We start from the raw sequence: 12,853 nt of genomic DNA on the forward strand, positions 1-12,853 counted from the left end.
TGTCCTCTGTTAGCAGCTTGAAATGGAACATGGTGGACATTGGCAAACGTTAGAAATCAGAATGAGAACCACTTGTAAAACAATTACCAGCACAGCACTGGATAGGCCACGTTCTGTGAGTACAAAGATCATAAACGCCTACCACCAGCCCCCACACCCCTGTGGGTTTTGATAGAATGTCACAGTGGGAAAGAAAGCTTTTTGCATAGCCGTTTACTATTTGTGGCAAAAAAAAGAAAAACAATGACTTCAGCCATGGCATTATTTCAAAACCTAATTTCAGACCTCCCATGACTGAAAACTGTATGACACTCCAGGAGGGTATAAGAAGTCCTGAATGAAGGTTTGCATCAATTGATAAAGGCTTAGAAATCCGGGAACTCGCGCCTCCTCTGGCCAAGCCCGAGCTGCCCCACCCACCGCTCTTCCTCCTTCCCAGGGAAGAAAGGAGCTTCCCGCAGGCCACAGAGACGCGGTGGGAGAGGTGACCCTCCCCAAGCGCGGGGCTCGAGAAAGCTCACCCTCTCCCCCCGCCCCAGAGACTGCCGGCAATCCGCGCGGCGCACGGCGATGGAGTCCTCCTGGCTAGCGACGCGCTGGGCGCGGCCCTTTTACCTGGCTTTCGTGTTCTGCCTGGCCCTCGGGCTGCTGCAGGCCATCAAGCTGTACCTGCGGAGGCAGCGGCTGCTGCGAGACCTGCGCCCCTTCCCCGCGCCCCCCACCCACTGGTTCTACGGGCACCAAAAGGTAGATAGAAGGGAGGGGAGAAGGAGGATGCTGGAAACCGGGTGAGCAGAGGCGGCTGCTTCTTTCCCTTCCTCCCATTCTCCCGTCCTGCACAAACCTCTCTGGCCCAGCGCGTGGCTCTGGGCATCTTTTCATTACACCAGACTTTCCCTCACAGCCCTACTGGGAAACGGAAACACCCTGGAGCCACTAGAGAGGAATTTTGGGGAGCTGGGAGGGGGCTATTTAAAGAGACAAAACAGAAAAAGAGAACGTGGTGTAACTCAGGTCTGTGTCCAATTGCTTCACCAATCTCTTGTATATAAATGCATTTTATTTATACCGCATTTGTATTTATTTATATTGCATTTTAAAAAACCTTCCACATATATTGCTAAAAAAATGGTATGTTATCCTGAATAACACTTATTAATTGCAGAAAATATGCAAAATTGGATGCAGTAGTTGCCACCCTTAGTCCCTTCCAGCCAGAGAAAATTAACTTCTTTTCTTAAGAGTCTCGTGAAGTAGGGTGCAGCCCCAGCCAATCACTAAAAAAATATCGACTAAATGAAATTGTAAAATAGAAGGAGACCCTTACCTTTTGGTCTCTCCAGTTCTCTAAGTCCGTTCCCACCCCTGATTCCTTGTTTTATTCATTCTGCCAACTTTGAGTGGCAGGTGTGTGATAGGTGCTTGGGTTACAAAGAGGAGATAGGTGCCTGCTCTCAAGGCGCCCAAGTCAGAGGTGTAGGTAGACCACAGAGAGAAGATGAAAATACAGGGTCATGAGCGCTTTGACAGAGGCCCAGGGACAAGCGAACCTTGGAGGGACGTACGTATCTCTACCTAGGGGAGGAAAGAAAGTCTGTGAAAGGCTGAGCAGAATCCTAAAGGGTGGGTGGGGTGGGGTGGGGAGGGTGTCCCTAGCAGAATCCTACTGCAGAGTCCTTTGGCTCCCCCACTCCTACTCCTCTTTCCTAAGGCAGCCACTTTCAAGTCTTTCATCTGTTTATTTAAATCCTTACTTGTAAAATGTTATTACTGTGTTGCATTTCTTAATTTAATAATTTTGGATATCCATCTATTAACTACCTTATGATGAGTAATCATTTACACTGCATCTTTTACTGCCCCCATATAGTTATATTGTATTTTTTTGTTAAATAGAAAAACTAGTCTTTATATTTTGATTATGTAAATGATATTCGCCACCGACTTAATGGTTGATTTTGTTCCTATTCTCATAGGGCTTTTCTCTCCCATGGTGTTGTTAACTTCCTCCTTTTCTCACATGCTTAGTTTTTCAATATCTATCACTATTGTTGTTTCCCAAATGCTTTAATAGATCTGTCAATCACATCTCAATGATATTTCCAAATATTCAAGCACATCAAACAGTCTGTCCGTCCATATGCTTTTCTGGAGTCATTGCTCCTGGAGACTTCTCCTCCTGTTCTCATCTGGACTGGCTGCTCTGTAGGCCTGGTGTATGGATGTTGTGCTGTCCTGTGTCACATCTCCTGTCTCCTGGATACTCTGTCCTCTTTTGTTCTTGATTTATTTAATCATTTCTATGGGTAGCTTCTTGAGAAGGAATGAAGGAGTGTCAGGTGCGTTTTTTGAGCTCTTGAATGGCTGTAAATGTCTTTATCATAATTTTGAACTGGAATGATACTTTGGCTGGGTGTAGAATTACACTTTGGAAGAAATTTTCTCACAGAGTTTCGAAGACATTGTTCCATTGTCTTCTAGCTTTCAGGATAACTGTTGAAAGTTCTGATACCTTTCTGATTTTTTCCAACAGTTTTATCGTGGTAAAATATACACAACATAAAATTTATCATATTAACTATTTTTAAAAGTGTACTGTTCAGTGATATTAAATGCATTCGTAATGTTGTGCAATCATCAATGTCATCCAACTCCATAACTCTTTTCATCTTGTGAAACTGAAACTCTATACCATTAAACAATAACTCCCCGTTTCCGCCTCTCCTCAGCCCCTGGTAACTATCATTCTATTTTCTGTCTCTATGATTTTGACTACTCTAAGTATCTCGTATAAGTGGAGTCGTATAGTGTTTATCTTTTTGTGGCTAGATTATTTCACTTAGCATTATGTCCTCAAGCTTCATCTATATTGTAGCATATGTTAGAATTTCCTTCCTTTTTAAGGCTGAATAATATTCCGTTGAGTGTACATACCACATTTTGTTTATCCCTTCATCCATCGATGGACACTTGGTTGTTTCCACATTTTAGCTGTTGTTAACATAGGTGTTCAGTATCTCTTTGAGACCCTCCTTTCAATTCTTTTGGATATACACCCAGAAATGGAATTGCTGGATCATATGGTAGTTCTATTTTTAATTTTTTTTCTCAGTTTTTTTTATTGAGTTATTGATAGGTTACAATCTTGTGAAATTTCAATTGTACATTAATGTTTGTCAGTCATGTTGTAGGTGCACCACTTCACCCTTTGTGCCCACCCCCCACCCCACCTTTCCCCTGGTATCCACTAAACTGTTCTTGGTCCATAGTTTTAAATTCCTCATATGAGTGGAGTCATACACAGATTATCTTTCTCTTGCTGGCTTATTTCACTTAACATAATTCTCTCAAGGTCCATCCATGTTATTGCAAATGGAATGATTTTGTTCTGTTTTGCAGCTGAGTAGTATTCTATTGTATATATATACCACATCTTCTTTATCCATTCGTCTGTTGCTGGGCACTTAGGTTGCTTCCACGTCTTGGCTATTGTAAACAGTGCTGCAATAAACATTGGGGTGCACAGGACTTTTGGGATTGCTGACTTCAGGCTCTTTGGATAAATACCCAGTAGTGGGATGGCTGGATTGTATGGTAGTTCTATTTTTAGTTTTTTGAGGAATCTCCATACTGTTTTCCATAGTGGCTGCACCAGTTTGCATTGCCACCAGCAGTGTATGAGGGTTCCTTTTTCTCCGCAACCTCTCCACCATTTGTTGCTATTAGTTTTAGATATTTTTGTCATTCTAACGGGTGTAAGGTGATATCTTAGTGTAGTTTTGATTTGCATTTCCCTGATGATCAGCGATGATGAGCATCTTTTCATGTGCCTATTGGCCATCAGTATATCTTCTTTGGAGAAATGTCTGTTCATGTCTCCAGCCCATTTTTTGATTGGGTTGTTTGATGTTTTGTGATTGAGTTGCGAGAGTTCTTTATATATTAAGGATATTAAGCCTTTGTCAGATATATGACTTGCAAATATTTTTTCCCAGTTAGTGGGTTCTTTTTTTGTTTCAATCCTGTTTTCATTTGCCTTGCAAAAGCTCTTTAATCTGATGAAGTCCCATTTGTTTATTCTTTCTATTGTTTCCCTTCTCTGAGAAGGCATGGTGTCCGAAAAGATCCTTTTAATACTGATGTCAAAGAGTGTACTGCCTACGTTTTCTTCCAGAAGCCTTATGGTTTCAGGTCTCACCTTTAGGTCTTTGATCCATTTTGAGTTTATTTTGGTGAATGGTGAAAAGGAATGGTTAATTTTCATTCTTTTACATGTGGCTTTCCAGTTTTCCCAGCACCATTTGTTGAAAAGACTTTCTTTTCTCCATTGTATGCCCTCAGCTCCTTTGTCAAAGATAAGCTGTCCATAGATGCGTGGTTTTATTTCTGGGCTTTCAATTTTGTTCCATTGATCTGTGCACCTGTTTTTGTACCAGTACCATGCTGTTTTGATTACTGTAGCTTTGTAGTATGTTTTGAAGTCAGGGATTGTGATGCCTCCCGTTTTGTTCTTTTTTCTCAGGATTGCTTTAGCAATTCGGGGTCTTTTGTTGCCCCATATGAATTTTAGGATTCTTTGTTCTAATTCTGTAAAGAATGTCATTGGGATTCTGATTGGGATGGCATTGAATCTGTAGATTGCTTTAGGTAGAATGGACATTTTAACTATGTTTATTCTTCCAATCCATGTACATGGAATGTCTTTCCATCTCCTTATGTCGTCATCCAATTCTCTCAGAAAGGCCTTGTAATTTTCATTATATAGGTCCTTCACTTCCTTAGTTAAATTTACCCCAAGGTATTTTATTCTTTTTGTTGCGATTGTGAATGGTATTGTATTCTTGAGTTCTTTTTCTGTTGGTTCATTACTGGAGTATAGAAATGCTACTGATTTATGCAAATTGATTTTATACCCTGCTACTTTGCTGTAGTTGTTGATTACTTCTAGCAGTTTTCCGATGGATTCTTTGGGGTTTTCTATATATAAGATCATGTTGTCTGCAAACAGCGAGAGTTTCACTTCTTCCCTCCCTATTTGGATTCCTTTTATTCCTTTTTCTTGCCTGATTGCTCTGGCCAGGACCTCCAGTACTATGTTAAATAAGAGTGGTGATAGAGGGCATCCTTGTCTCGTCCCTGTTCTCAGGGGGATGGCGCTCAGTTTTTGCCCATTGAGAATGATGTTGGCTATGGGTTTGTCGTATATGGCCTTTATTATGTTGAGGTAGTTTCCTTCTATGCCCATTTTGTTCAGAGTTTTTATCATAAATGGCTGTTGGATCTTGCCAAATGCCTTCTCTGCATCTATTGAGATGATCATGTGGTTTTTATTCCTCAGTTTGTTGATGTGGTGTATCACGTTGATTGATTTGCGGATGTTGAACCATCCCTGTGTCCCTGGTATGAATCCCACTTGATCATGATGTATGATCCTTTTGATGAATTGCTGAATTCAGGTTGCCAAAATTTTGTTTAGAATTTTTGCGTTTATGTTCATCAGTGATATTGGCCTGTAGTTCTCTTTTTTTGTGCTGTCCCTGTCAGGCTTTGGTATCAGTGTGATGTTGGCCTCACAGAATGTGCTAGGAGGTGTTCCATCCTCCCTAATTTTTTGGAATAGCTTGAAAAGGATAGGTATTAAATCCTCTCTGAAAGTTTGGCAGAATTCCCCATGAAAGCCATCTGGGCCTGGGGTTTTATTCTTTGGGATGCTTTTCATTGCTGTTTCAATCTCTTTCCTTGTGAATGGTCTGTTCAAATTCTCTGCTTCTTCTTGAGAGAGCTTTGGGAGATTATAGGAGTCTAAGAATTTATCCATTTCCTCTAGGTTATCCATTTTGTTGGCATATAGTTTTTCACAGTATTCTCTTATAATCTGTTGTATTTCTGTGGAGTCTGTTTTTATTTCTCCTCTTTCATTTCTGATTTTGTTTATTTAAGCTGTCTCTCTTTTTTTCTTTCTGAGTCTTGCTAGGGGTTTGTCAATTTTATTTATCTTCTCAAAGAACCAGCTCTTTGTTTCATTGATCCTTTCTACTGCCTTTTTTGTTTCAATAGCATTTATTTCTGCTCTGATTTTTATTATTTCTCTCCTTCTGTTGACTTTGGACTTTGTTTGTTCTTCTTTCTCTAATTCAGTTAGGTGTAGTTTAAGATTGCTTATTTGGGATTTTTCTTGTTTATTAAGATATGTTGTATTACGATGAATTTCCCTCTTAATACAGCTTTTGCTGTATCCCATATGAGTTGGTATGGCATGTTATCATTTTCATTTGTCTCCAGGTATTTTTTGATTTCTTCTTTAATTTCTTCAATGATCTATTGCTTGTTCAATAGCATATTGTTTAGTCTCCACATCCTTGTGCCTTTCTCAGCTTTTTTCTTGTAATTAATTTCTAGCTTTATAGCATTATGATGGGAGAAAATGCGTATTATTTCAATTTTTTTAGATTTGTACAGTCTTGCCTTGTTTCCCAACATATGGTTTATCCTTGAGAATGTTCCATGCACACTTGAGAAGAATGTGTATTCTGCTGTTTTTGGATGAAGTGTTCTATATATGTCTATTAACTCCAATTGTTTTAGCTTTTCGTTTAGCTCCACTGTTTCCTTGTTGGTTTTCTGTCTGGATGATCTGTCCATTGATGTGTTGTGGTGTTGAGATCCTATGCTATTATTGTGTTCTTTTTAATGTCTTCTTTTAGTTGCTTTATGAACTTTGGTGCTCCTGTGTTGGGTGCATAGATATTTATAAGCATTATTTCTTCTTGATGAAGTGTCCCTTTGATCATTATATAATGTCCCTCTGTGTCTCTCTTTACCTGCCTTATTTTGAAATCTGTTTTGTCTGATATAAGTATTGTGACACCGGCTTTCTTTTGTTTGCTATTAGCTTTGAGTATTGTCTTCCACTTCTTCACTCAGAGCCTGTGTTTGTTCTTGGGGCTGAGGTGTGTTTCCTGGAGGCAACAAATTGTCGCGTCTTGTTCTTTAATCCATTTTGGCACTCCGTGTCTTTTTATTGGAGAGTTCAATCCGTTTACATTGAGGGTGAGTATTGATGCATGAGGGCTTAATGCTGTCATTCTGTTGCTCATTATCTGGTTTTCCTGTTTTTCCTTTGTTTCTCGTCCTGTGTGTTTTAGCCTACCCATTGACTTCTGCAATTCCTTATGCTGGGTTTCTTAGATTTCCCCTTATTTATGTTTTGTGTCTCTGTTCTGTTTTTTAGTTTAGTGGCTACCCTGAAGTTTGTATTCAGAATCTCGTGTATAATATAGTCCATTTTCTGGTGGTCTCTTATTTACTTGACCTAGACTGATTTAGTCCCTTTGCTCTTCCCCTCCTAAATTATTCTCTTCATCTCTTCTTCCAACTCGTGTTGTGAGTTTGTGGTTAGAGTGATAAGATCGTCTTTGCTTTGGTGGTTTCCTTCCCTTTATCCTAATGCTATAGTTGAATATTTGTTATCTTATTCTGATTCTATCTGTTTGTCTCCCTACTCTGTGATTTGTGACCCCTTTCTCCCTTTTTTTCTTTTTTCAGGTATAAAAGCCTTCTTGAGGATTTCTTGTAGTGGAGGTCTTTTGGTTACAAAGTCCCTTAGCTTTTGTTTGTCTGGAAAATATTTAATTTCTCCCTCATATCTGAAGGATATTTTTGCTAGATAGAGTATTCTTGGCTGAAGATTTTTATCCTGTAAAGTTTTGAATATGTCATTCCATTCTCTCCTAGCTTGTAAAGTTTCTGTGGAGAAATCCGCTGAAAGTCTGATAGGAGTTCCTTTGTAGGTTATTTTCTTCTGCCTTGCTGCCCTGAGTATTCTTTCTTTGTCATTCATTTTTGCCATTTGTACTACTATATGCCTTGCAGTAGGTCTTTTTACATTGACAAATCTAGGAGATCTGAAAGCTTCCTCCACACACATTTCTCCCTCAATCCCTAGATTTGGGAAATTTTCTTCTATTATTTCTTCAAGCACTCTTTCTGTTCCATTTTCCTTTTCCACACCCTCAGGGATTCCAATAATTCTTAAATTGGATTTCCTCATTGAATACACTATTTCTTGGAGATTTTCTCCTTCTTTTTAAAAATTGTTAATTCTCTTTCTTCCTCTGTCTGGAGCCATTCAGCCTGTCTATCTTCGATTATGCTAATTTGCCCTCTATGGTATCTACACGTGCATTCAGGGAATGCATATTCTGTTTTATCTGATCTGTTGTATTTTTCATCTCTAGTATTTCTGATTGATTCTTCTTTATAGTTTCAATCTCTTTTGTGAAGTAACTCCAGAACTCATTGACTTATTTCTCTATATTTACCTTTACCTCATTGAGTTTTTTGATGATAGCTATTCTGAACTCATTTTCACTTAGTTTACCTATTTCCAAGTCCTCAGGACTTAGTTCTGTGTTTTTATTGTTTTCCTTCTCATCTGGAGCTTTTATAAATTGCTGGATGGTAGAGGAGTGGGTTTTGCTCATGATGCTATTTTTCAGTTGCAGTTACAGCCTGTCGCCACTAGATGGGGGTCGAGAGCCACCCATTCTGAGCCGGCTGCCTTCAGCTGCGATGGCGGTGCACAGAGTGGGTTGGGGGAGGAGGGGCACTTTCTCTCGCATGTGGAACTGGATTCCAATCAGCTCTCACTCTCTGGTTTCCCTGGGCCCTGACTTGATGGGGTCCCCGCACACAAAAGCTTTCCCCTGTTAGTGGGTTTCCACTGCATGGGTGGTGGGAGTCCTGGACCATCCTGTGGATATGTGGCCCCTCCCCCGCTCCTTCCCTCACCCTCTGCAGTGACCCCAGTCTTTAGGGGAGGGAGTGAAGTTCTCTCTTACCCCGTTCAAGCTCCTCCAAGGGCGGCTCCAGCCTCTCCGCCCTCCGTCGTTTGGCTGCTGTGGGTCTCTGACGATCTCTGTATTATTAGAATTATTGGTTGAAATTCAGTTGTTCATTTTTGGTTGTAGTTTGGAGAGGAGAGAGTCCTGGGTGAGCTCACTCCGCCATGTCACTGACATCACGAATCTGGACCTCCTGGATTTAAAAAAAAAACCTTTGCTTTTTGATTTTATCTTCCTACGATTTCTGCTAAAACCATTTTTTTTAATTTGGCTATCATAATTTTAATTTCCAAGAGCTCTGTCTTATCCTTCATTTATTCTTCGGTCAGTTACCTTATGATGCATGAAAAAATACCCTAAGACTTAGTTGCTTAAGACAACAAAGAAGTCCAATTTATGTATTTTTCCTTTTGTTGCTTGTGCTTTTGGTGTTATAGCTAAGAAAACATTGCCAAATGCAAGGCTAAATCCTTACGTTTTCTTCTAAGAGTCAGAGTTTTAGCTCTTTCATTTTGAACTTTGATCAATTATGAATTAATTTTTGTATATTGTGTGAGGTAGGGGTCCAACTTCATTCTTCTGAATATAGATATGCAGTATCCCAGCGCCATTTGTTGAAAAGACTATTCTTTCCCCCATTGAATTGTTTTGGCACCTGAATAGGAGAAAGCCAGTCCTCCTCCTCCCTGTCTCCTTTACTATCACATACTACCACACTCACAACACTTCTGACACCAGATGTGTGGGAATTTTCCCCACACTAAGCAATTCTGTGACACCAGCTGGAAGTCCTATAATTTAGCTCAATTCTGACGCCATCTGCCTGGAGAAAGCATCAGATCCCACAGATTAAGAGCTCAATCCTGCAAGATTGCCCCCTTCCCCTTCAGATGCCAATCACAAGTCCAGGTTGAAATCTGAGGTTCTGACTAATCAACTGTAAATCAGAGGTTCCCAGGACTCCCTCCTCAGGTTTCATTAATTTGCTAGAACAGTTCACAGAACTCAGGAAAACACTTTACTTACTGCTACTGGCTTATTATAAAAGGATATGATAAAAGATATAGATGAACATCCAAAAGGAAGAGATGCATAGGGTAAGGTTTGTAGGAAGGGGCATTATTTCTCTGGGGACTAAGCATTTTCTGAATATTTCTGAGCAACATTTCCTAAATATGTGTAATACATATTTTCAAATGTATTTAGATGCTGTTGTGGATGAAGAAGTATGAATTCACATATTTCAGGATTCACAATAGCTTTCTGTCCTTTTTATCCAGACAGAAGTTACTAAAGGTATAACCAAATGCTTGTGGCTGAGGGTCTCCATGACAATGTCTAACCTAAAGAAATAATCTTCATGTGAGACTATAATGTCCATGAGGGCAAAGATCTTGCCTGCCTTATAGTTTTCTAAGTCTCTATTGCCTGGTACATATAATAGGCACTTAATAAATTCTCATCTGTTTACTGTTTGCAAAGGAACAAATGAATACATATTCACATTGTTGGGAAACACTGCTTGCATTGTCAGTGGATATTTGTCACTGGCTTGATTGTGGCAATGGGAGCAAAAAGGTCTGTAGCATTTCAAGAATTAGATTTCAAGAGTCTCAATGCTTTAGGGCTCCTAACCTATCCAGGGAGCACTTCATGGGTTAGAGGTACTAGCTGGTAATAGAGGAAATTGGGAGCCAAAGTTTTCCATCTCTGCTGAGGTGGAAACACCCTTCTCAGGGTAGGAACAAACCAACACAGGGAAAATCCTGTGATTGGTCACACAGGAAGAACTTGCCAGCCTTAAGTTTTCTCTGCAAGTTAGGACCCCCATGATCATGCTCAAATGTGTCACTAGGCACACCCAGACACACACGTACACCCGGACACGACACACACATACAGGTGCTCCCCCTCCCCCACATTATACAAGAATCTGATGTAAATGAATCTCATTGTCAGTGATTTAGAGGAACTATTTATTTTTATTTATTTTTTAAAGATTTTATGTTTCCTTTTCCCCGCAAAGCCCCCTGGTAGATAGTTGTGTATTTTTAGTTGTGCGTCCTTCTAGTTGTGGCATGTGGGATGCCGCCTCAGCATGGCCTGATGAGTGGTGCCGTGTCCACGCCCAGGACTTGAACCAGCAAAACCTGGGGCTGCTGAAGCAGAGCGTGTGAACTTAACTGGTTGGCCACAGGGTGGCCCCCTAGAGGAACTATTTAAATGGGCCATTAGTAATCTGCTTGTCAAGGCAAAAAGTTCATCTCTGATGGTAATATTTGTACTGATTTATAAATGTTGGAAGCTTAGAATTTTGTATTTGAGTTTGCTTCAGGCTTCATACACCTGTTTAAATGAGGCTTCTACTGTCGTAAGGGAAAAGAATTGGATTTTCTTTGTAGATGGAGTTGGCAGGTTTTTAGAAAGAAGTCTTCATTATTAAGTTTTGAGAAAGAATCACTCATCAGTCATTACAGAGGAAAAGAGAGAGGGAATGGAGTGGTGAGCTGGATGATGGGTCATGTCAATCTACTAATAGTTTGCTTTCCACATTGGAAAAAAACTTTTTCAGCTTCCAGACTCCACTTCTAATCTAAGTATGTGATGTTGGTGGTGAGGCAGAGTGTGTGACTTGGCTCCCTTCACCCTCTCGGTTGGGTATATGTCATTGGCAGTGACTTAGTCTGGGGATACAACATGTATTTATAGTGAAAAGATAAATATACTAACCTTGTTTAGAAAATTATACCCCAAGCTTAGAAATCCCAAGGAAAGTGAACCTATCACCCACTTCCAGGAAAAGGACTTGGCCCCTCTGCCTGTGCAACCTCATCCAGGCCCTGAGCTCAGCTTGTGTTTCTAAGAGGGGACAAATCCAGGCTGGCTGACTTCTCTAATTTCCTTCACTTTTTTTCACTACAGTTACTTCAGGATGGTAAAATGGAGAAGCTTGAGGAGCTTGTCGAAAAATACCCTTGTGCCTTTCCTTGCTGGGTTGGGCCCTTCCAGGCATTTTTCTATATCTATGACCCAGACTATGCGAAGACATTTCTGAGCAGAACAGGTAAGAAAAGAGGGAATCTCAAGAATGTAATCCTCATAGGATGATATGCGCAACCCACAGGCAGGACTCTAAAGGAATTCTGCAGCAGAGATCAGTACTGGGCCTTTATGAGACACTGGAGAAAATGTGGGGAGGTTTCCTACCAATCCTGAAGGGGATCCCATGTCCCCCAGGCCCTGGTCTGGTTCAGGCTCCCGTGGGCCCTTTTAGGTCAGTATATCTCAGAGGCCAGGAAGCACCCCCAGATCACCAGGGGCTTCCTTTGCCTCTCTTGCTTCTGTGACTTCAGTGTCAGCAACACTCCCCACCCTCAGCCCCTTTCTTGAGCAGAGTCTTCAGGGGATGCTGACGTAGCTCTGCCTCTACTTGTTCAGTATGTCAGCCTGATTCCTAGATCATTAATCTACCCGTCTAACCTCTTGATTGCGGTCCAAATATTGTTTTTCTTTTCTCCCTGTTTCCCAACTGTGCTCCCTTTTGGGGGCACACATCATCTGACTCCCCCATCCAATCCTTTTCCGTGGCTTCCATGGTGGAATATCTCATAGCTAAAATTTAAACGTGCAGTTCTTGCTCCACAAACTCTGGTATCCTCATCTTTCGTCCCTGTGCCCTTGTCTCGATTGCTCTCAGTCAATCCTAGTACAAGGAAGCAGCCTTTCCCTGCAAGTCTCCATGTTGCCCCTCCCCCAGCTGATTCCTCTCAAGCTCACCTCTTAAAGCACACGAGCCTAAACATCTCCAGGTGAGAGTTCAGGGGGCCCCAGGCGGCATTTGTACCTCCCTCTCTGGTGTCTGCTGCCCCAGCTCTAAGAGTTCATTTGGTTTCCAGAAAGGATACAATATGTTGTCCCAACTCCTGTCCTGGAACCTTGTGACTGTCAGCAATCTCTGTGTCTGTTGGAGGAAGTGTAAACAAGGGAGGAACCTGGGTTCTTGAACCTGT

General features: G+C 41.0%; 1 protein-coding gene across 1 annotated transcript in view; it reads left to right on the plus strand.

The window, feature by feature from the left end:
* Positions 1 to 323: 323 nt before the first annotated feature.
* LOC103565687 (cytochrome P450 4X1-like) overlaps positions 324 to 12,853 on the plus strand; it is a 38,457-nt gene continuing 25,927 nt past the window's right edge. The window contains exons 1-2 of the mRNA XM_008541819.2: positions 324 to 747; positions 11,766 to 11,907. Of these exons, the coding sequence (XP_008540041.1) occupies positions 571 to 747; positions 11,766 to 11,907 (319 nt within the window). The 5' untranslated portion in view covers positions 324 to 570. The remainder of the gene's footprint in view (positions 748 to 11,765; positions 11,908 to 12,853) is intronic.

This window comes from Equus przewalskii, chromosome 2 (assembly GCF_037783145.1).
Source record: "Equus przewalskii isolate Varuska chromosome 2, EquPr2, whole genome shotgun sequence".
Taxonomy (NCBI): Eukaryota; Metazoa; Chordata; class Mammalia; order Perissodactyla; family Equidae; genus Equus; species Equus przewalskii.